Below are 24,881 nucleotides of genomic sequence, written 5' to 3' on the forward strand. Positions count from 1 at the left end.
AGAGACTGTTAAAAGGAGCTATGTGGGCAAAAGTCTCCCTGACAACGTGGAACATGACTCCCAGGGGTAAGCCTGGCCATGGCATCATGGGATTCACAATGCCTTCCAGACCAAAAGAGGGGAAAAAACATAATAAAATAAGGTATCCATGGTTAAGAGAGTTTAAACAGAGTAGACAGGCTGTTCTGGAGGCTACTTTTATGCAAGCTTCAGTTAGATAGTACTAATTGCCATGTTTTGCCAAACCCCAATGAACATCATTCCTCTTAACCCTAAAGAACATCCAGTGGTCTGTTAGAGATTCTACAAAAGTTTCACGCACCAAGTTTACTTTTCAGAAACCTAAAGCCTTCAGATAGTTCCTAGGCCAGATAAGTCCTGAAAACCAGAGGTGCCAGTCTCTCTACAAGCACTAACCAGTTCCATCCCCCATCCTATATTTTCGACGCCCCTTTTCAACATGAAAAAGTTAGGATGGGTATAGTCCATATATCCCCAAAGATTGGGAGACAGATCAGAGGAGAAGGAGGAGTTACAACAGAGAAGATAGGATTTAACAAAGGAGTATATTACAACAGAGAAGATAGGATTTTACAAATGAGTTTGACTGTTGAAAAAAAATTGATACTTTTCTCTAGTGTCTTAGAGTAGCTAAAAGGAAAAACCTGAAATTGTGGAGCTGTAATTCATACAAACTTAGAAATCTGTTCTATAACTATTTGTTAATGATGAACGTTGAAATTTATTGCTTTTTTTGTATATATATTTCACAATAAAAAGTGTTAAAAGTAAAAAAAAGAAAAAGCCCTATGGAAATTCAAGATGCATAAAATGGACTATTGAAATTAAGCATTTGGTAGTGAAGACAACTTTTAGATAAAATAGCAAGCATTCTTTTGTCTGCTTTATATATTTTTGAATGATTTGTCTGGGCAAGATAAACTTTTTAAAATGTTGCAATTTTTTCTTGGAAGAAAATGTTAAACTGAAAGACTAATAGAAATATTTACCAGGTGCCCTGTTCTAGTAATTTATTGAATAAATTGTACTTAAAATTCAATGAATCTTGATAACTCACAGTTGTAAATATTTATAGTGTAGTAGAACTGTTTTAAAATCTGTTCCCAGTTTGATTGACCTTTTGAGTGCGTGGGGCTGGACTTTCCTGGAAGAACGATTGTAGGAAAGTTCTATTTGGATAAATAGTACATTTTGCAATTTATTTTTATCCATGCCTACCTGAGAATATGGAGATTAGTTCAGTTTCCCAGGAAGATTTCTTCCATATTGTTTTTATCTTATAGTTTTAAAAATAGAATATTTATGCGTAGCAAAAATTATATATAATATACATGAATGTTATATAAATTATAAACACTCATGGAACCTGCCATTCAACCAAGAACCAAATTATTGCTAATGATTTACCCGTATTGTTTCAGCAGAAAAATTAAGTCAGGTTTCTCAGGGATACTGTCCAAGTTTTTCCTTTCTTTTCGAGGAGGTGGAATCACTGATTCATTTAAATTCTATTCCAAGCTTGTTTGAGGATTTAGAACAGGAGGCATTTTAAATCTTACTATTTTTGATAAAGCATTAATGTTTTCTGGGGTACTTTGAGATGCTTTATATAATGATTTGCTTTGCAAACTGCTAGCAGCATGAGAGAAGATGGAAATAAATGGAAGTGAGACACTGTAAGTAATGACACTATTATGTTTTAAAAACCTATGCTTTCTAAAGTTGTTTGACTGTTAACATGCCACTTAAGGTCTACAAATAAATTTAGGTAAATGAAACATAGTATTAAAACAAATTAGAGGAACCATTCCCTTGAGTAGTTCAAAATTCAGTTGTATTTTTATAGAAGATAAGTTGAAGTAAAATCTGCTTTAAAGGCCAAGTGCCTTTTGCATGATTTCAAGGAATATTTGTATCCAGTGGTTCTCTAAGTGTGATCCTCAAGACATCATCAGCAGCAGCACCTGGGAATTTGTGCATATTACCAGGCACCTCAGACTTATAAATGATTCTGAAAAAGTTAAAGTTTGAGAACCACTATTATTCAGATCTGTCTTCATTTTTATTAACTAGCTTAGGTTGGGTGATTCTATATGAGAATCTATTGCAAGGGACAAAAATCCAACTTGAACTGGTTTATGAAAGGAATTTAGACCCTCCTTTAACTGGGTTGGGAGATTACTGGAGTAGTTCACAGATTCAAAGCTGTAGTTTCAGGAATTAGAACCCTGGGGCTTGGATCTGCTTATCTCTGCATGACTTTGTTCTTTTAGAGGATTGGGTACTGAGTATCTTGGACAAGTGGAAAAGGTAGTCATGGGCAACTCCAGTTTCACATCCTCTTAGTTGAGCAATTCCAGAAAGATCTGCTTTCTACCAGTTTACAAGCCCATTCCTCAACTTTTATATGTGTAGCGATGATAGTTAATGACTGACCTAGGCAGTCCTGTGTCATGACTATCTTTGGAGAAAGGAGAGTTGGAAAGTGTGCTCCTTCTATGATATCATTAATTACTAGGTATGTGGGTTGCTTTCAAATCAGCCTCAGCTATCTTGAAGCAGAGAGAAGGTAAATCTGGAGGCTAGTGGAGTTAGAAATGAAAATGCTTGAAAGTGTGTAGTATCTTTTAGCTACCTTTTTGTAGAGGATTGTTAACCACTTCTTAAAAGACTTAGGATATAATAGTTCAGTGATAGAATTCTTGCCTGCCAAGTTGGAGACCTGGGTTCGATTCCCGGCCCATATACATCCTCAAAACAAACAAACAAGCAAAACAAAGGAAAAGCAAGTAAACAACAGAAATATTGGTGCTGCAATAACAGGATACTCACATGAAGAAAGAATGAAATGTGACCCTGTGATACAGCATACCAAAAAAAAAAGACTTAGAGTACCATAATGTGGGATTTGACATTTTAGATTTATTGTTTTTTTTTAAAGTTAATTTTTGACACTATAAAAATATGTTCTTGAACATCTGGAAAATCCCGAGAAATAGAAAAAAACACCTAATGTTCTGATATCCAGAGAGAATTACATTTTAGTGAATTTCTCTGCATTTTTCTTGTATGTTGAGATCATTTTGTGATGTTAATTTTTAAATTGTGTTTTATTTTAACTTAAGTTAAAGGGATATGATCATGTTGTTTCTCGATATGAAGACAACTCACGTACTTTTAATTTTTAATTTGTCTAATTGTTTATTTGATGGGAAAAATTTTTTTTGCCTATTTTAATTTTTTAGATGCTGTTTGACATTAAATTAAGTTCTAGATGCAATAAACCTCTCTACTTTTAGTTTCATACAGTAGGTGAAGAAGCTCTAGAATACATTCAGTATCATCCTTTGTCCTGTATTCTGATTGACCTTAGTCCTGACCATATCACCTTCATTTTTATCTTTAATAGAAGGCTGACCTCTTTTATGATTACTTCAACAATTATTGTACGAAGCGATGCTGACTTTCAGAGCTGTAAAATCCAGCGCTGAGAATTAGGTGTCACAGGTAACCAAGGTTCTAGGGAAATACCATCTTATACACATATAGCACAGTGTCTAAGAATCTTGAAATACAACTTCAGACGAAGTGTGACGGCTATAAAAATTTACAGTCTAGGCTCTGGTTTTCTTATAAGTATTTTCTTAAGAAGGTCATATATATTTGTTCTTTTTTTCCTGGCTTATTTTGCACAGTACAATGTCTCCAAGGTTCGTTCACTTCATTGTGTGTCTCACAACTTCATTCCTTTTTGTAGTCACACAGTATTCCATCATATGTATACATCACAGTTTGTCATCCTGCTTCTCAGTCATTATGCCCTTCGGCCCCCTCCATCTATTGGGCATCATGGATAATGTCCAAAATAAACAATCCATTTCTCACAGTGTCCTCAATAGTTATACAGTCATTAGCACTCTCAATTCTAGACAGTTTTCATTGGTCGAAAAAGATAAAGAACTGGCAAACGTGGCTTCACCAAATATCGAATCTAAACATTCCCATCTCTTGTCCCTCGTCCCCAATTTTTAGCCCCTGATATTGCTGTGTGGATGTCTTCCTGTTAACCATAGGCCATAGCCTGCAATAGTAACTTTCCCTCTATACCCCTCTATTATTGATTCTTTGTACAAGATCAGACCTTTGAAGTAGCTCATGAAGAACTTATTTATAATTGTAGAGTTAATTGGTGGGATAGATGACTCTATACAACCCCTTTCAATCATAGTCACCTTCAATATGCAGTGTTACTTATTACCCCACTAATACATGACCTTTCACTTCTATCTGTTCCCTTACCTCATTGGCTAACCATTCCCTTGCTTGTTTTAATAGCAGCCATTTTTACAGGTGGAGGTGTTACCTCATTGTAGCCTTGATTTGCATTTCCTTTATACCAATGAAGATGAGCATCTTTATGTGCTTTTTAGCCATTTGTATTTGCTCTTAGGAGAAATGACTGTTCATATCCTTTGCCAATTTTATAATTGGGTTGTTTGTTCTTTTGTTGTTGAGTTGTATAATTTATGTACACAGGGTATTAAACCTTTATCTGATATGTGATTTCCAAATATTTTCTCCCATCGAGTTGGTTGCCTCTTCACCTTCTTGATAGAGTCCTCTGAGGCACAGAAATTTTTGATTTTGAGGCGCTCCCCCAAATTTTCTTTTGTTACTTGTGTTTTGGGTGTAAAGTATAAGAAGCTACCTCCTATTGCTAAGTCTTGAAAATGTTTCCCCGTATTTTCTTCTAGGAGTTTTATGGTACTGGCTTTTATATTTAGGTCTTTGATTCATTTTAAATTAATTTTTGTATAAGGTGTGAGATAAGGGTCTTCTTTCATTCCTTTGGCTATTGATATCCAGCTCTCCTGTGCTGGATATTGAAAAGATTATTCTGTCCCAATTCTGTGGATTTGGGTATGTTGTCAAAGATCAGTTGACCATAGATTTGGTGGTCCATCTCCACATTCTTGATTCTGTTCAATTGATCAATAATCCTATCTTTGTGCCAATACCATGCTGTTTTTACCACTGTGGCTTTATAATGAGCTTTAAAATCAGGAAGCGTAACTTCCCCTACTTCATTCTTATTTTTTAGGATGTTTTTGGCATTTGAGGCCTCTTTCTCTTCCATATAAATTTTATAACTAGCCTTTCCAAGACTTCAAAGTATATTGTTGGAAATTTTATTGCTATTGCATTCAATCTGTAGATCAGTTTGGGTAGAACTGACATCTGATGACATTCAGCCTTCCTTTGCATGAGCACAGAACGTCTTTCCATCTATCTAGATCTTCTTTGATTTGTTTTAGCAATGTGTTTTGTAGTTTTCTGTGTACAGGTCCTTTATATCCCTGGTTAAGTTTTTTCCTTTTAGTTGCTGTTATATATGGAATTTTCTTCTTAATTGTCTCCTCAGGTCATTACTTGTATATAGACACGTTAGTGATTGCTGAACATTAATCTTGTATCCCACCACTTTGCTGGATATATTAGTTCAAGTATCTTTGTTGTAGATTTCTCAGGATTTTCCAAGTGTATGATCTTGTTATCTGCTTCTCAGGATTTTCCAAGTGTATGATCTTGTTATCTGCAGATAGAGAAAGCTTTATTATAACTTCCTTTCCTATTTGGATGCCCTTTATTCCTTTCTCTTGTCTGATCACTCTGGCTAAAACTTCTAGTACAGTGTTAAATACTAGCAGTGACAATAGACATCCTTGTGTTATTCCTGATCTTAGGGGGATTGCTTTCAACCTCTCGCTGTTGAGTATGATGCTGACTATGGATTTTAATATATGCCCTTTATGATATTGAAGAAGTTTCTTTTGATTCCTATCTTTTGAATTGTTTTTATCAAAAAAAGGATGCTGAATTTTGTCGAATGCTTTTTCAGTGTCAAAATCACATGATTTTTTTCCTTTTTGAATTGTTGATATGCTATATTGCATTAACTGATTTTTGTTGAACCACCCTTGTATTCCTGTTATAAACCCTGCTTGTCATGATATATAATTCTTTTAATGTTGGATTCTATTTGCTAGTATTTTGATGGAAATTTTTGCATCTACATTCATTAGGGAGATTGGTCAGTAGTTTTCCTTTCTCATAGTGTCTTTATCTGGTTTCGGTATTAGAGTGATTTTAGCCTCGTAAAATGAGTTAGGGAGTATTACTTTTTCCTCAGTTTTTTTTTGGAAGAGTTTTAGCAGGAATAGTGTTGGTTCTTTTTGGAAAGTTTGATAAAATTCCCCTGTAAAGCTGTCTGGCCCTGGGCTTTTCTTTGTAAGAAGATTTTTTAAAAAATATTTTTATTGTGAAATATACATATATATAAAACACATTATTACAGAACAGCTTGCAAAGTTTGGTAAGGGTTACCATATCACATTTTCAGGTTTTTCCTTCTGGCTGTTCTAGAAACACTGGAAGCTAAGAGAAATATCATTATAGTGATACAGTGGTCATACTCATTTTTAAAATCCTATCTTCTGTGTTTTAACTCCTCCTTTTCCTTTGATCCTACTTGCAGTCTATAGGTTCTTTGGGCTATGTGCATTCTAAGTTCTTCATGTTGAAAAGGGGTGGAATTAGTTAATATTCTTGGAGAATCTGGCCTCTCTGTTTTTCAGGACTTACCTGGCCTTGGCACCCTCTGGAGGTTATAGGTTTCAGAAAAGTTAGCTTAGTCCATGAAACTTTTGTAGCATCCCAGTTAAATATTAACTAATTCCATCTATTATTTTTCTATTTTCCAGTTTGCTTGCTTCTTCTTTACTCTTTATTTCCGTTCTTCTGTTTGCTTTGGGGTTAGTTTGTGTTCTTTCTCTATTTCATCCAAGTGAGCGATTAAGTCCTTCGTATTTGCACTTTCTTTTTTTTAAATATATGCATTTAGAGCAATAAATTTCCCTCTTAGCATTGCCTTTGCCACATCTCATAAATTCTGATATCATTGTATTCTCATTTTTATTCCTTTCCAGATATTTACCTGTTTCTCTAGCAAGTTCTTCTTTGACCCGCCGAATGTTTAAGAGTATGTGGTTTAATCTCAATGTATTTGTGAAAGTTTTGGTTCTTTGATTGTTATTTCCTCTTTATTCCATTGTGGTCAGAGAAAGTGCTTTGAATCATTTCAACCTTATTCCATGTATAAAGACGTATTTTGTGTCCCAGCATATGATCTATCCTGGAAAACATTCCATGAGCACTATGGAAGACTGTACATCCTGGTGTTTTAAGGTATAGCAATCTATATATGTCTTGTCAGCTCCAGTTCTTTTAAACATTAACTTCTCTATTTCCTTGTTGATCCTCTGTCTGGTTATTCTGTCTATATATGGGAGAGTGGTATTTTGAAGTCTCCCACTAATACTGTTGAAACATCTGTTGCTCCCTTCAGTTTTGCCAGTGTTTGCCTCATGTACGTTCATGCTCCTTGATTGGGAGCATAAACATTTGTGAGTGTTATTTCTTCGTGGTGAATTGTCCCTTTTATTCATATGTAGTGTCCTTCCTTGTCTCTTGTGACATCTTTACATTTAAAGTCTACTTTATCTGTTATTAGTATAGCTACTCCTACTTTCTTTTGGTTACAGCTAGTATAGAAGATGTTTCCATCCTTTCACTTTCAACCTATTTGTATCCTTGGGTCTAAGCAGCATATAGATAGATCATATTTTTAAATCCATTCTGTATGCCGATCTATATCTTTTAATTGGTGAGTTTAGTCTATTAATGTTCAAGGTTATTACTGTAAAGGCAGTTCTTGAATCTACCATCGTATCCTTTTAGTTTTTGTCAGATTTATGTATTCTTTACCCTCTCTCTCTTTTTATCCTTTACGTATGTTACCCTTACTGATACTCTTCAATTCTGTGCCCTCCTCCAGACCTCCGTCTCCTGTCTTTTTAAAACTTTTTATCTTCTTCAACTGGCAAAACTCCTTTTAGAATTTCTTATAGTGCAAGTCTCTTGTTGACAAATTCTCTCAAGCTTTGTCTGAGAAGATTTTAATCTCTCCCTCAAAATTTTTTTTTATTTGCATGGGCAGGCACTGGGAATTGAACCAGGGTCTCCAGCATGGCAGGTGAGAATTCTGCCACTGAGCCACCATCCAAGTGTCTTGGATCCTTTTTTGGGGGGTGGTGGTGGTACATGGTCCGGGAACTGAACCTGGGTCTCCCGCATGCAAGGCAAGCATTCTACTGCTGGACCACTGAAGCACCCTTACCCCAATTTTGAAGGATAATACCTGATAAAGAATTCTTGGTTAGAAGGCTTTCTCATCCAAGATCTTAGATATATCATACCCTTGCCTTCTTAACTCCTTGGTGCTTGTAGAGTAGCCTGAACTCAGTCTTATGTTGTTTTCCTTCTATGTGGTAAATCACTTTTCTGTTGTTGCTTTCAGGACTTTCTTTTTCTCTTTCGTATTTGGCAGTCTGATTAGTATTTGTCTTGGGGTATTTCTGTTTGGATTTATTCTATTTGGGGTTCTTTGGGCTATTTTGATTTGCATATTTTTGTCTTTTAAAAGATTATCTCTTCAATTAACCTTTCTAGCCCTTACTCTTCTCATTTTGGGACACCGATGATTTTTATATTTGTGCTCTTCATGTTGTCCACCATCTCTCTGGAATCCTATTCCATATACTCCATCTTTCTTGCCATTTGTTCTTTTGTGCATTCAAGTTCAATCATTCTTTCTTCCAGTTTGCTTATTCTTTCTTCAGCCTCTTCAAATCTGCTGTTGTGTGTCTCCAGTATATTGATTCAGTCTATAGTATCTTTCTTCTCTGTAAGATCCACTATTTTTCTCTTTATTCTTTGAAATTCTTCTTTATGCTCCTCCAGTGTCTTCTTGATATCCTCTAGGTTGCTATGAATGTCCTTGATTTATTGTCCCAAATTCTGGGCCCCTCTCGTGTTTTAATTTGGTTATTTGGCTAGGCCATATCTGTCCGAATCTTCACATGCTTTGTGATTTGCTGTTGTATTTAGGGCATTTGTTTATCTTGATAAAATTACTTTGCAAGTTGATTTCTTTGACTTGTCTAAGATTTTGTATTTGCTTGGGTTTGCCTTGAAGGTCCCCTTTTACACTTGGTTTATCAGTAAACTCAAGGCCCAGATCTCATGGAGGGTACACATTTGTACTTGAGGCTTACCAACAGATGGTGGTCTTGAGCCACCTCTTCCTTCAGCCCTACCTTTCCAGACTGCGGTGGCACTGAGCAAGATGGTGCCAGGTAAGACCTGTTTTTGGTACCCAGCAGGACCGTTCTTTTCTGTGCCCACTGTGGTAGCTATTCTTGGTGCCCATGGGGTGACTATTCTTAGTGACCATTGGGGCAACTATTAAAGCTCCTGTTAGGGTGGCTGGCTGGTCCCAGCTGTAGAACGGGCTTCTCATTCCCTTGGCAAACCAGCCTGGCCATGGCTGTGGGGGAGGGCTGCAGCTTCTGCAGCTTGGGAAGCTTACATTTCTGTATGGGATCTCAGCCATTCCATGTTCCAGATTGGTGTAGGATATGTGTCCAGTCACTGAGCTTCACCAAACATGTGTTCCTTGTTTGGTGAAGCTTACTACTTATTAGCTGCCCTAGGGGGCAAATAAAATTCCACTACTGATTATGCTGCCATCTTACCTCACCCTCTTATTTTATTTAATTGTATTTATTTGTTTGTTTACTTACTAACTTAGATTGGCAGGCACCAGGAAATCTTTTATGTGATTGATTACTAAGGAGGTTAAGTATTTCTTCGGTTTAGTTAACTATTTATAGTTCCTGTTTTATGGCTTTCCGCTGTTATCCACTTATTTGTTTGCATCTTTTTAAATTAATTTGTATGAGCTCCTTGAATGAGTTCTGTTTTTCTTAGTTTCCTGGCTCATCATTTATAGTTTCTTGACATTTATAAATTTTATTTTTTGTGTGTCTTTAAATTCTACCTGACTTATAAAGGTCATTTATTTTATTACTTGTAAGCTAAGAAATAATTATTTCAGAGATCTGATTACTTTTTTTTGCTGCTGTTTGCTTTATTTTGTTTGTTATAACTATATAATCTATTTTATGTGTTTTAATGTTTTAAGTATATTTGATTAATGATTCAATTTTATATAAACTGTTCTATAATTATAAACTTTAAGCTATCACATTTGACCAAAAATACCTTCTTTTTAGGTATTTCTGCAGGGTAATGGGTTCTTAATTCATGGTGAGGTTTAAGAATGATGAAAGATGACAAATTTGATGACAATATATTTTAGCAGTGAAAAAATGATAATCTCTTATCTAACAAATCTAAACTTTCTCATCCAAGTTAAAACTTTAGATGTTTGTGACTAGCTTTGTGTTAGTTGTGAAAGCGTTTGTATTTTCTAGGAATAACATTTGTGAAGGAAAATATGGCAGAAATCTGTTTAAACAGTGAAAAAATTCTAGACTCTTCAGACAGCCCAGGATTTTGCAAAAGCCTTATGTTTTGGCAGGAGTGCAGAAGAGGAAGTTTCTGCATCGGCGACATTCTAGAATCCTTCCCAGAGTCAGTGTAACGCAGCCAAAATAGCAGTGTGTTTCACTACAGTGTGATTCTAGAAGTGTCTGGAAGTTTGCAGCAAGCTTGAATTTTTGTATTGATCTTTTTTTTGTTTATAACTTTTTTTTATTGTGAAATATAGCATATATACAAAAAAGTGATAAATTCCAAGTACATTTTAACAAGCAGTTACAGAACAGATTTTAAAGTTTGGTATGGGTTATGGTTCCATGATTTTTTTTTCTCTTCTAACTCTGCTCAGAGATACTGGAGACCAACAGAAATATCAATATAATGATTCAGCAGTCATACTCATTTGTTAAATCCTATTTTCTCTGTTATGTTCCTCCTCTTTAAATAACATATATACAGAAAGGCAGTAAATTCAGTGTACATCATAGCAATTAGTTATAGAATATATTTGAGTTTGGTATGGGTTACAATTCCACAATTTTAGGTTTTTATTTCTAGCAGCTGTAAGGTATTGGAGGCTAAAAGAAATACCAGTATAATGATTCAGTGCTCATACTCATTTGTTAAACCCTGTCTACTCTGTATAGCTCCACATCACCTTTGATCTTTCTCCCACTCTTTAGGGGTAATTGAGCTGTACTCATTCTAACTTTTTTATGTTGGAAGGGGCTGTCTATATGGGATAGGGAGATGAAACTAGTTGATGTTCTGGAGGGTCTGGCCCTTCTTCATTTCAGGACTTAATCTGGTCCACGGACCCATCTGGTGGTTGTAGGTTTTGAAGAGTCACCTCAGTGTATGGAACTTTTGTAGAATCTTACATAATGCCCTAGGTATTCTTTAGGATCGGCAGGAATGGTTTTGTTTGGGGTTTGGCAAGTTATGATAGAAGCGATGTCTAACTGAAGCATGTGTAAGAGTGACCTCCAGTGTAGCCTCTTGACTTTATTTGAACTCTCTCAGCCACTGATACCTTATTTGTTCCATTTCTTTTCCCCCTTTTTGTCAGGATGGCATTGTTTATCCCATGGTGCCAGGCTCATCCCTGGTAGTCATCTCCCACACTGCCAGGGAGACTTTCATCCCTGTTATGTCCCACATAGTGGGGGAGGGCAATGGTTTCACTTGCAGAATTGAGCTTAAAGAGAGAAAGGCCACATTTGAGCAACAAAAGACGTCCTCTGGAGGTGACTCTTAGGCATACCTATAGGTAAGCTAAGCTTCTCTGCCATGTCACATGAGCTCCACAAGAGCAAACCTCAAGATCAAGGGCTTGGCCTTTTGATTTGGCAGTCCCTAATGTTTAGCAGAGTATCCAGGGTTTCCCTGTTGGTAAAGTTTAATATTTCCATAATTTTTCTTAATATACTCTGGGATATATCCAGGCATTACATTAAGCTATACAGGATTAAAGGCCCTCATTCTTGTTCTGGCCTCCTTGTATTTGAATTGTTTTAATGATCTATCCAGATAGGTTGAGTTAGATTATGTGCTACAGAGAACTTAGGTTTTAGACATAATAAAACTTTCTACCTTTGGTCTCAACAAGTAGGTAAAGTTCTAAAATACAGGCAATGTCTTCCTTATCCCTATATTCTGAATTACCTTAATCCTGACCCAATTGACTTCATTCTTATCTGTAAATACCAGGTTATACAAATATAAAACAGCCCCTTAGAATCCAGGAGTAACAACTACCACTGCAGACTAAATGTGACTGCTATAAGAGCTTCTGTGCTCCAGGTTTTTCTAATAAGTATTTTCTGAATGAGATTGTACACTATTTGCTTTTTTGTTTCTGGTTTCTTTTCCTCACTAAATGTCCCAAGATTCCTTAACATCATTGCATGCTTAATATTTGCTCTTTTCTTTCTGCCTTGTTTTGCCTCACCAAATGTTTCACGGGTTCCTTAATATCATTGCATGCTTCCCAAGTTTGTTCTTTTTTGTAGCGGCACAATATTTGATCATATGTATACACCATCGCTCTTCGATCTCCTTCTCAGTCAGTGCGTCTTTCAGCTACCTCTATCTACTGGGCCTCATGTATAATGTCCAAAGTCAGCAGTCCATTAACACTTTCAATTTTAGGTAATTTCATTTTTCCCAAGAGAAAGATAGCCAATAGACACACCCTCACCAAATTGAAAGTCCAGACCTCCCCCTTTACTCTTGTCCTTCCCCCCATTATGTACCACTGGTATTGCTGTGGTACTGTTGATGTTTTCCTGTTAGATATAGTCCAGAGCATGCAATATCATTTTTCTCCCTATACCCTGAAGTTATACTCTGTTTATACAAGATTCATACCTTTGTGGTAGTTCATGCAAGGACTTACTTATATTTGTAGTTTTAATCAGTGGGACATATATACGTCTATACAACTGCTTTCAATCATGTTCACCTTCAATATGGTAGTATTACTTATAGACCCACTAGTGAACCACCTTCACTTCTGTCTATTCCCTTACAATTAAGTTCAACCTCATTAGCAAGGGAATAGACAGAAGTAAAATCAGAGGCTTATAATACAGAATATAGGGGGCCTAGACACACACAGAAGCTTGAGATGAGTGAACAGTTTGCTAATGAGGTTGAACTTAATAGTGCCGCTATGAACATTGGTATGCAAATGTCTGTTTTTGTCACTGCTTTCAGCCCTTCTGGGTATATAATGAATAGTGGTTTTGCCGGGTCACAGGACAACTCGATACTTAGTTTTGTGAGGAACCACTAGACTGTCGTCCATAGCAGCTGTACCATTATACATTCCCACCAGCAGTGCATAAGTGTTCCAATTTCTCCATATCCTCTATAACATTTGTTGTTTAATGGCAGCCATTCTTATTGGTGGGAGGTAGTATTTCATTGTAGTCTTGATCTACATTTCCCTTGTAGCTAATGAGAATGATCATCTCTTCATGTCTTTTTTTTTTTTTAATTTTTTTTATTAATCAAAAAAAAGAAAAGAAATTAACACAACATTTAGAAATCATTCCATTCTACAAATGCACTCAGTAATTCTTAGTATCATCACATAGATGTATGATCATTTCTTAATACATTTGCATCGATTTAGGAAAAGAACTAGCAAAACAGCAGAAAAAGATATAGAATGTTAATATAGAGAAGAGAATTAAAATAATAATACTAATACTAATAATATATATATATATATATATATATAAAGGAAAAAGAAAAAAAACAAAAACAAAAGATACAAACACACGAACAAACAAACAAAAACCATATTTCAGGTGCAGCTTCGTTCAGTGTTCCAACCTAGTTACATTACACTTAGGTATTATTGTGCTGTCCATTTTTGAGTTTTTGTATCTAGTCCTGTTGCACAGTCTGTATCCCTTCCGCTCCAGTTACCCATTATCTTACCCTGTTTCTAACTCCTGCTGGTCTCTGTTACCAATGATATATTCCAAGCTGATTCTCGAATGTCGGTTCACATCAGTGGGACCTTACAGTATTTGTCCTTTAGTTTTGGGCTAGACTCACTCAGCATAATGTTCTCTAGGTCCATCCATGTTATTACATGCTTCATAAGTTTAGTCTGTCTTAAAGCTGCATAATATTCCATCGTAGGTATACGCCACAGTTTGTTTAGCCACTCGTCTGTTGATGAACATTTTGGCTGTTTCCATCTCTTTGCAATTGTAGATAATGCTGCTATAAACACTGGTGTGTAAATGTCCGTCTGTGTCTTTGCCCTTAAGTCCTTTGAGTAGATACCTAGCAGTGGTATTGCTGGGTCGTAATCCATTCTGCCATTCTATGTCTTTTGATTGGGAAATTCAGTCCATTAACTTTTAGTATTATTACTGTTTGTATAATATTTTCCTCTACCATTTTGGCTTTTGTATTATATATATCATATCTGATTTTCCTTCTTTCTACGCTTTACTCCATACCTCTCTCTTCTGTCTTTTCGTATCTGACTCTAGTGCTCCCTTTAGTATTTCTTGCAGAGCTGGTCTCTTGGTCACAAATTCTCTCAGTGACTTTTTGTCTATAAATGTTTTAATTTCTCCTTCATTTTTGAAGGACAATTTTGCTGGATATAGGAGTCTTGTTTGGCAGTTTTTCTCTTTTAGTAATTTAAATATATCATCCCACTGTCTTCTAGCTTTCATGGTTTCTGCTGAGAAATCTACACATAGTCTTATTGGGTTTCCCTTGTATGTGACAGATTGTTTTTCTCTTGCTGCTTTCAAGATCCTCTCTTTCTCTTTGACCTCTGACATTCTAACTAGTAAGTGTCTTGGAGAACGCCTATTTGGGTCTATTCTCTTTGGGGTGCGCTGCACTTCTTGGATCTGCAAATTTAGGTCTTTCATAAGAGTTGGGAAATTTTCAGTGATAATTTCTTCCATTAGTTTTTCTCCTCCTTTTCCCTTCTCTTCTCCTTCTGGGACACCCACAACACGTATATTTGTGCGCTTCATATTGTCATTCAGTTCCCTGATCCCCTGCTCAAGTTTTTCCATTCTTTTCCCTATAGTTTCTGTTTCTTTTTGGAATTCAGATGTTCCATCCTCCAGTTCACTAATTGTAGCTTCTGTCTCTTTAGATCTACCATTGTAGGTATCCATTGTTTTTTCCATTTTTTCTTCTTTGTCCTTCACTCCCATAAGTTCTGTGATTTGTTTTTTCAGATTTTCTAATTCTTCTTTATGTTCAGCCCATGTCTTCTTCATGTCCTCCCTCAATTTATTGATTTGGTTTTTGAAGAATTTTTCCATTTCTGTTCGTATATTCAGCATTAGTTGTCTCAGCTCCTGTATCTCATTTGAACTATTGGTTTGTTCCTTTGACTGGGCGATACCTTCAATTTTCCGAGCGTCATCCATTATTTTCTGCTGGTGTCTGGGCATTTGATCAGATTTCCCTGGGTGTGTGACCCAGCTGGTTGAAAGCTTTTTCTGTGAAATCTCTGGGCTCTGTTTTTCTTTTCCTGCCCAGTAGGTGGCGCTTGTGGCGCTCGTCTGTCTGCACGGCAGTCGGCCCGGGAAACCGCGCGTGGAGGCGGGGGTCGCTGGCCGCCGCGGCTTGGGAGAGTGCCGGTCCTAATTGCCCAACTGGCCCGAAACGCCAAGCGTGACGGGAGGGCCCCGCTATCCAACGTTCCCAGTCAGACCGGGGAGCCACGTGCGTGGAGGGGACCCCAGTCGCCAGCCGCCCCGGCCGGGAAAACGCGCGCCCCTCGGGTATCTCACCGCAGCGGATTCTCCCTGCCCGTTCAGCTGTTCCAGAATGGGGTACGCTGTCTTTTTGGTCTCTGTCGTGACTCCGGGAGCTGTTTCGTATTGTTTCTGTTTCTTTAGTTGCTTTTCCGGAGGAGGAACTAAGACCCGCGCGTCTTACTAAGCCGCCATCTTCTCCGGAAGTCTCTTCATGTCTTTTTGAGCCATCTGTATTTGCTCTTCAAGAAAAATGTCTATTCATATCTTTAACCCCCTTTATAAGTGGGTTGCTTGTTCTTTTGTTGTTGAGTTGTATGATTTCTTTATGTATACAGGATATCAAACCTTTGTCCAACATGTGATATCCAAATATTTTCTTCCATTGAGTTGGCTGCATCCTCACCTTTTTGACAGAGAGTTTTGAGGCACAAAAGCATTTGATTTTGAGGTGTTCTCATTTCTGTATTTTTCCTTTTGTTGCTTGTGCTTTGGGTGTAAGGTTTAGGATGGTACCTCCTATTACAGGGTCTTGAAGATGTTTCCTTAGATTTTCTTCTAGGAGCTTTATGGTACTAGTTCTTATGTTTAGGTGTTTGATCCAATTTGAGATAATTTTTGTGTAGGGTGTTAGGTATGAGTTGTCTTTCATTCTTCTGGCTATTGATATCCAGTTCTCTCATGCCCATTTATTGAAAAAGACTGTTTTGTCCCAGTTCAGTGGATTTGGGGGCCTTGTTGAAGATCAGTTTACCATAGATTTGGTGGTCTAGCTCTGTGCTCTCAATTCAATTCCATTGGTTAATACTTCTGTCTTTGTGCCAGTACCGTGCAATTTTGACCACTGTAGCTTTATAATAAGTTTTAAAACTGGGGAGTGTTAATCCTGCCACTTCATCCTTTTTTTTTAAGTTGCTTTTAGCTATTTGGGGTCTCTTTCTCTTCCAGATGAATTAGGTAACTAGCTTTCCTAAATCTTCAAAGTAGATTGATGGAATTTTAATTGGTACTGCATTGAATCTGTAGATAATTGAATAGAATTGGCATCTTAACTACATTTAACCTTCCTATCCATGTGCATGGAATGTCTTTGCACCTATTTAGACCTTCTTTGATTTAACAATGTTATGTTGTATTGATCTATTTTTATTGAGGGTCAAATATAGGGAAAAGTAGAATTATTTTTTGGCCTTCACGGAGTAGTTGAAGCCACATGGGAAAAGTCAGAGGTGCCTGCACAAAGGTGAACAGAGTAACAGGTCAGAGTAACCAATAGGAGCCTGTTATTGGGGCAAATGGTACTGTAAGGGTAACTTATTTTCCTTTAAGGTAATAACAAAAGTCCAGGTTTGTGGTGGAGGAGCAAGGGGAGATTACTAGTAGGGCATTTGGGAAAGCAATGTAAAGCCTTTCTATTGGTTAGTTGATATCCACATCTGCCATGAAGTATCCACACTAAAATAGACAACTGGGGACAAACAGAGAAAAGGGCAGAAGGGCTTTGCTGCCTTTTTTTTAAAAGGCACAGCTATGTACTAGGCTAAAAAATTTTATGTGAAACAGAATAAGAGTAGATAAGAGAAAAACCCAGTCTGGGACATTTGAAAGAAATTAGTTTAAATGCAAAAGGATATTTATTTCTTTTGGATTCTTTACAACTTAAAAAAAAAAGTAGCTTTATTGGCTATAATTCACGTATCATACAGTTCACCCATTTAATGTCAGTAAATCTTAGTACATTCACAGAGTTGTTCCCCTGTCAGTCACCACAGTCAATTTTAGAACGTTTTCATCATCCCAAAAAGAAGTCTCCAAATCTACAGTTTTGAAAGGAATTTATTTTAAAATTTGAAGCCGTGTAGAATTGGATTAGAAATTTTAAGGATTAGTCTGAAAGCTCTGAAGTCATTTTTTCTCCCTTTAAAACACATTCTAACATCTTTAAAATGTATTTTGGCAATATTTAAATCAAGTTATTTTACCTAAGTGGTATATTTTTATGGAAAATTCACTGTTGAACTCTAAATCAGAGAAAAGTTGTTTTTCAGGTTACTTGAAAAAACACTACCACTATTCAATTACTCTAATTGCAGCAGTTAACTCAAGTTGAATTTTTAAGCATAAATGATCAGATGACAAAATGTACATTTTGCTTAAAAAATGAAGCTATTATTAAATTAATTAAAAATTCTGTAGGCAAGCTTGGGATCTGACTTTTTTTGTTCATAGGAAGAATTGGTAGGAACTTTTCCAACCATTTCTTTTTTTTTTTAGTAATGGCCTTATTTCTATTTTTCTTGTAGGTGTGTGAGCCTGTAAAATTATGTCTTCCAAGATGATCTGGTATACTTTAACTGTAGGGATTCTTCTTCCTTGTTCTTTCGCCCATCCAGGCTTTTTTACTTCAATTGGTAAGTGTTAATGCTTTTTGGTTGGTGGTGTTTTTGCATTTAAAATTTTCCATGTTTTAGTTATTTAAAAATCAGCTAAAACCAATACGGAGTATATCCCCAGAGACTGAAGCCTTGGTTAATTCTTGTCCCCTCCAAAAGCTCCTCACTCTTTTTTATTTCAATTTTTGAAATTATCTTTTTCTCACTATAAAATGATATATTTTCAGATTAGAAACTTATGAAAATATAGACAAATCTGCCAAACAATATTATCCATAAGGGGTCCACACATTATGTTGGTGCAGTAATACCTATTATTATGCATGAACAATTTAATTCATATATTTAGTTTTTTAAGTGCACAGATGCACGAATAATATATTACACATTATATAACCTACTTTTTGCATTGAAGAATCTACTTTGAACAGATGTTATTATTGATCTATCTCATAATTAAAAAAAAAATTTACAAGTATTACAAAAAGAGCGTTTTGCTCCAAGGGGGAAAAATCAGAACTATACAGAATGTTAGACCTCCCCAAGCCCTCTTCCTGCAAATATTCCTTATAGTTTGATGTATATCCTTTTATTTATTCCCATGTGCATACTTCATCTGTCTTAAATGTGATGCTTTCTTTCATCCTTTTGGCCAGTTTTATACTTGCGCAATTGCATATTGTCACAGTATAATTGTATATAATATACAAGTACTATGTATTTATGACACCTGCTTTCAGGATGTAAAATGTGTCCCCCTATCCCTTTCTAAAGAATGAAACATTGATTATTTAAATTTCAGTAGTGAAGTACCTTTTTTTGTTTGTGTAATTTTTGCTTACTGAACAAAAATTAAATTCTTAAGTAGTTACAAAAGTGGGTGGAGGAAGAAACACTGATCTTCGGAAAGTAGTGTTATTTTTGTAATTTAAAAATAAATTTGCAGATAAAAAGACCAAGCTTGCAAAATTAAGTAGGTTGAAGATTAGAAGTGGAACACATAATTAGAACATTTTCTGGCTCAATTTTTATTTATCTGATAAAAAAAAGAAAAGAAAAGTGAAAAAAAGATGCTCCTCTGCAACATATCTGATTTATGCCATTTAAATCCTTTCATGGAGTGAAGCATTCTCGATGACTGTTAAATTATTCTAAAATAATTGTGAATATTTATGAATATTTGATACCTTTCTCCTCTCCTCCTCCTAGGTCAGATGACTGATTTGATCCACATTGAGAAAGATCTGGTGACTTCTTTGAAAGACTATATTAAAGCAGAAGAGGACAAGTTAGAACAAATAAAAAAGTAAGCAAAGTGTTTTACTTATGATTCTGACTCTACCTAGATATTTTCTTTTTTTTTTTTTATTAATTAACGGAAAAAAGGAATTAACCCAACATTTAGAAATCATACCATTCCACATATGCAATCAGTAATTCTTAACATCATCACATAGATGCATGATCATCGTTTCTTAGTACATTTGCATCGGTTTAGAAGAACTAGCAACACAACCGAAAAAGATATAGAATGTTAATATACAGAAAAAAATAAAAGTAATACTAGTAAAAACAAAACAAAACAAAAACCTATAGCTCGGATGCAGCTTCATTCAGTGTTTTAACATGATTACTTTACAATTAGGTATTATTGTGCTGTCCATTTTTGAGTTTTTGTATCTAGTCCTGTTGCACAGTCTGTATCCCATCAGCTCCAATTACCCATTATCTTCCCCTGTTTCTAACTCCTGCTGAACTCTGTTACCAATGACATATTCCAGGTTTATTCTTGAATGTCGATTCACATCATTGGGACCATACAGTATTATCCATGTTATTACATGCTTCATAATTTTATCCTGTCTTAAAGCTGCATAAAATTCCATTGTATGTATATACCACAGTTTGTTTAGCCACTCGTCTGTTGATGGACATTTTGGCTGTTTCCATCTCTTTGCAATTGTAAATAACACTGCTATAAACATTGGTGTGCAAATGTCCGTTTGTGTCTTTGCCCTTAAGTCCTTTGAGTAAATGCCTAGCAATGGTATTGCTGGGTCGTATGGCAATTCTATATTCAGCTTTCTGAGGAACCGCCAAACTGCCTTCCACAGTGGTTGCACCATTTGACATTCCCACCAACAGTGGATAAGTGTGCCTCTTTCTCCGCATCCTCTCCAGCACTTGTCATTTTCTGTTTTGTTGATAATGGCCATTCTGGTGGGTGTGAGATGATATCTCATTGTGGTTTTGATTTGCATTTCTCTAATGGCCAGGGACATTGAGCATCTCTTCATGTGCCTTTTGGCCATTTGTATTTCCTCCTCTGAGAGGTGTCTGTTCAAGTCTTTTTCCCATTTTGTAATTGGGTTGGCTGTCTTTTTGTTGTTGAGTTGAACAATCTCTTTATAAATTCTGGATACTAGACCTTTATCTGATATGTCGTTTCCAAATATTGTTTCCCATTGTGTAGGCTGTCTTTCTACTTTCTTGATGAAGTTCTTTGATGCACAAAAGTGTTTAATTTGGGCGGGCCGCGGTGGCTCAGCGGGCAAGAGTGCTTGCCTGCCGTGCCGGAGGACCTCGGTTCGATTCCCGGCCCCAGCCCATGTAAAAAAACAAACAAACAAACAAAATATAATAAAACAAGAAAATGTTTAAAGATGTTTCCCTTTCTTCCTTCCATCCTTCCTTCCTTCTCTGTCTTTCCTTCCCTTCCTCCCTCTCTCTAAAAAAAAAAAAAAAAAAAAAAAGTGTTTAATTTTGAGAAGTTCCCATTTATTTATTTCCTTCTTCAGTGCTCTTGCTTTTGGTTTAAGGTCCATAAAACTGCCTCCAATTGTAAGATTCATAAGATATCTCCCTACATTTTCCTCTAACTGTTTTATGGTCTTAGACCTAATGTTTAGATCTTTGATCCATTTTGAGTTAACTTTTGTATAGGGTGTGAGAGATGGGTCTTCTTTCATTCTTTTGCATATGGATATCCAGTTCTCTAGGCACCATTTATTGAAGAGACTGTTCTGTCCCAGGTGAGTTGGCTTGATTGCCTTATCAAAGATCAAATGTCCATAGATGAGAGGGTCTATATCTGAGCACTCTATTCGATTCCATTGGTCGATATATCTATCTTTATGCCAATACCATGCTGTTTTGACCACTGTGGCTTCATAATATGCCTTAAAGTCAGGCAGTGCAAGACCCCCAGCTTCGTTGTTTTTCCTCAAGATGTTTTTAGCAATTCGGGACACGCTGCCCTTCGAGATAAATTTGCTTATTGGTTTTTCTATTTCTGAAAAATAAGTTGTTGAGATTTTGATTGGTATTGCATTGAATCTGTAAATCAATTTAGGTAGGATTGACATCTTAACTATATTTAGTCTTCCAATCCATGAACACGGTATGCCCTTCCATCTATTTAGGTCTTCTGTGATTTCTTTTAGCAGTTTTTTGTAGTTTTCTTTATATAAGTTTTTTGTCTCTTTAGTTAAGTTTATTCCTAGGTATTTTATTCTTTTAGTTGCAATTGTAAATGGGATTCGTTTCTTGATTTCCCCCTCCGCTTGTTCGTTGCTAGTGTATAGAAATGCTACAGATTTTTGAATGTTGATCTTGTAACCTGCTACTTTGCTGTACTCATTTATTAGCTCTAGTAGTTTTGTTGTGGATTTTTCCGGGTTTTCGACGTATAGTATCATATCATCTGCAAATGGTGATAGTTTTACTTCTTCCTTTCCAATTTTGATGCCTTGTATTTCTTTTTCTTGTCTAATTGCTCTGGCTAGAACCTCCAACACGATGTTGAATAATAGTGGTGATAGTGGACATCCTTGTCTTGTTCCTGATCTTAGGGGGAAAGTTTTCAATTTTTCCCCATTAAGGATGATATTAGCTGTGGGTTTTTCATATCTTCCCTCTATCATTTTAAGGAAGTTCCCTTCTGTTCCTATCCTTTGAGGTGTTTTCAACAGGAAAGGATGTTGAATCTTGTCAGATGCCTTCTCTGCATCAATTGAGATGATCATGTGATTTTTCTGCTTTGATTTGTTGATATGGTGTATTACATTAATTGATTTTCTTATGTTGAACCATCCTTGCATACCTGGGATGAATCCTGCTTGGTCATGACGTATAATTCTTTTAGTGTGTTGTTGGATACGATTTGCTAGAATTTTGTTGAGGATTTTTGCATCTATATTCATTAGAGAGATTGGTCTGTAGTTTTCTTTTTTTGTAATATCTTTGCCTGGTTTTGGTATGAGGGTGATGTTGGCTTCATAGAATGAATTAGGTAGTTTTCCCTCCGCTTCGATTTTTTTGAAGAGTTTGAGGAGAGTTGGTACTAATTCTTTCTGGAATGTTTGATAGAATTCACATGTGAAGCCGTCTGGTCCTGGACTTTTCTTTTTAGGAAGCTTTTGAATGACTAATTCAATTTCTTTACTTGTGATTGGTTTGTTGAGGTCATCTATGTCTTCTTGAGTCAAAGTTGGTTGTTCATGTCTTTCCAGGAACCCGTCCATTTCATCTAAATTGTTGTATTTATTAGTGTAAAGTTGTTCACAGTATCCTGTTATTAACTCCTTTATTTCTGTGAGGTCAGTAGTTATGTCTCCTCTTCCATTTCTGATCTTATTTATTTGCATCCTCTCTCTTCTTCTTTTTGTCAATCTTGCTAAGGGCCCATCAATCTTATTGATTTTCTCATAGAACCAACTTCTGGCCTTATTGATTTTCTCTATTGTTTTCATGTTTTCAATTTCATTTATTTCTGCTCTAATCTTTGTTATTTCCTTCCTTTTGCTTGCTTTGGGATTAGTTTGCTGTTCCTTCTCCAGTTCTTATAAGTGGACAGTTAATTCCTGCATTTTTGCCTTTTCTTCTTTTCTGATATAGGCATTTAGGGCAATAAATTTCCCTCTTAGCACTGCCTTTGCTGCGTCCCATAAGTTTTGATATGTTGTGTTTTCATTTTCATTCGCCTCGAGGTATTTGCTAATTTCTCTTGCAATTTCTTCTTTGACCCAGTCGTTGTTTAGGAGTGTGTTGTTGAGCCTCCACGTATTTGTGAATTTTCTGGCACTCCGCCTATTTTTGATTTCCAACTTCATTCCTTTATTGTCCGAGAAAGTGTTGTGTATGATTTCAATCTTTTTAAATTTGTTAAGTCTTGCTTTGTGACCCAGCATATGGTCTATCTTTGAGAATGATCCATGAGCACTTGAGAAAAAGGTGTATCCTGCTGTTGTGGGATGTAATGTCCTATAAATGTCTGTTACGTCTAGCTCATTTATAGTAATATTCAGATTCTCTATTTCTTTATTGATCCTCTGTCTAGATGTTCTGTCCATTGATGAGTCTCCAACTATTGAAGTCTCCAACTATTATGGTATATGTGTCTATTTCCCTTTTCAGTGTTTGCAGTGTATTCCTCACGTATTTTGGGGCATTCTGGTTCGGTGCGTAAATATTTATGATTGTTATGTCTTCTTGTTTAATTGTTCCTTTTATTAGTATATAGTGTCCTTCTTTGTCTCTTTTAACTGCTTTACATTTGAAGTCTAATTTGTTGGATATTAGTGTAGCCACTCCTGCTCTTTTCTGGTTGTTATTTCCTTGAAATATCTTTTCCCAACCTTTCACTTTCAACCTATGTTTATCTTTGGGTCTAAGATGTGTTTCCTGTAGACAGCATATAGAAGGATCCTGTTTTTTAATCCATTCTGCCAATCTATGTCTTTTGATTGGGGAATTCAGTCCGTTAACATTTAGTGTTATTACTGTTTGGATAATATTTTCCTCTACCATTTTGCCTTTTGTATTATATATATCATATCTGATTTTCCTTCTTTCTACACTCTTCTCCATACCTCTCTCTTCTGTCTTTTTGTATCTGACTCTAGTGCTCCCTTTAGTGTTTCTTGCAGAGCTGGTCTCTTGGTCACAAATTCTCTCAGTGACTTTTTGTCTGAGAATGTTTTAATTTCTCCCTCATTTTTTAAGGATAATTTTGCTGGATATAGGAGTCTTGGTTGGCAGGTTTTCTCTTTTAGTAATTTAAATATATCATCCCAGTGTCTTCTAGCTTCCATGGTTTCTGCTGAGAAATCTACACATAGTCTTATTGGGTTTCCCTTGTATTTGATGGATTGTTTTTCTCTTGCTGCTTTCAAGATCCTCTCTTTCTCTTTGACCTTTGACATTCTAACTAGTAAGTGTCTTGGAGAACGCCTATTTGGGTCTAATCTCTTTGGGGTGCGCTGCACTTCTTGGATCTGTAATTTTAGGTCTTTCATAAGAGTTGGGAAATTTTCAGTGATAATTTCTTCCATTAGTTTTTCTCCTCCTTTTCCCTTCTCTTCTCCTTCTGGGACACCCACAACACGTATATTTGTGCAGTTCATATTGTCCTTGAGTTCCCTGATACCCTGTTCAAATTTTTCCATTCTTTTCCCAATAGTTTCTGTTTCTTTTTGGAATTCAGATGTTCCATCCTCCAAATCACTAATTCTATCTTCTGTCTCTTTAAATCTATCATTGTAGGTATCCATTGTTTTTTCCATCTTTTCTACTTTATCCTTCACTTCCATAAGTTCTGTGATTTGTTTTTTCAGTTTTTCTATTTCTTCTTTATGTTCAGCCCATGTCCTCTTCATGTCCTCCCTCAATTTATCGATTTCATTTTTGAAGAGGTTTTCCATTTCTGTTCGTATATTCAGCATTAGTTGTCTCAGCTCTTGTATCTCATTTGAAC

General features: G+C 36.1%; 1 protein-coding gene across 2 annotated transcripts in view; it reads left to right on the plus strand.

The window, feature by feature from the left end:
* P4HA1 (prolyl 4-hydroxylase subunit alpha 1) overlaps nucleotides 1-24,881 on the plus strand; it is a 110,570-nt gene that overhangs the window by 11,436 nt on the left and 74,253 nt on the right. For both annotated transcript variants that reach the window (XM_077124941.1, XM_077124942.1), the window contains exons 2-3: nucleotides 18,038-18,145; nucleotides 19,337-19,433. In XM_077124941.1, the coding sequence (XP_076981056.1) occupies nucleotides 18,058-18,145; nucleotides 19,337-19,433 (185 nt within the window). In that variant the 5' untranslated portion in view covers nucleotides 18,038-18,057. The remainder of the gene's footprint in view (nucleotides 1-18,037; nucleotides 18,146-19,336; nucleotides 19,434-24,881) is intronic.

This window comes from Tamandua tetradactyla, chromosome 13 (assembly GCF_023851605.1).
Source record: "Tamandua tetradactyla isolate mTamTet1 chromosome 13, mTamTet1.pri, whole genome shotgun sequence".
Lineage (NCBI taxonomy): Eukaryota > Metazoa > Chordata > Mammalia > Pilosa > Myrmecophagidae > Tamandua > Tamandua tetradactyla.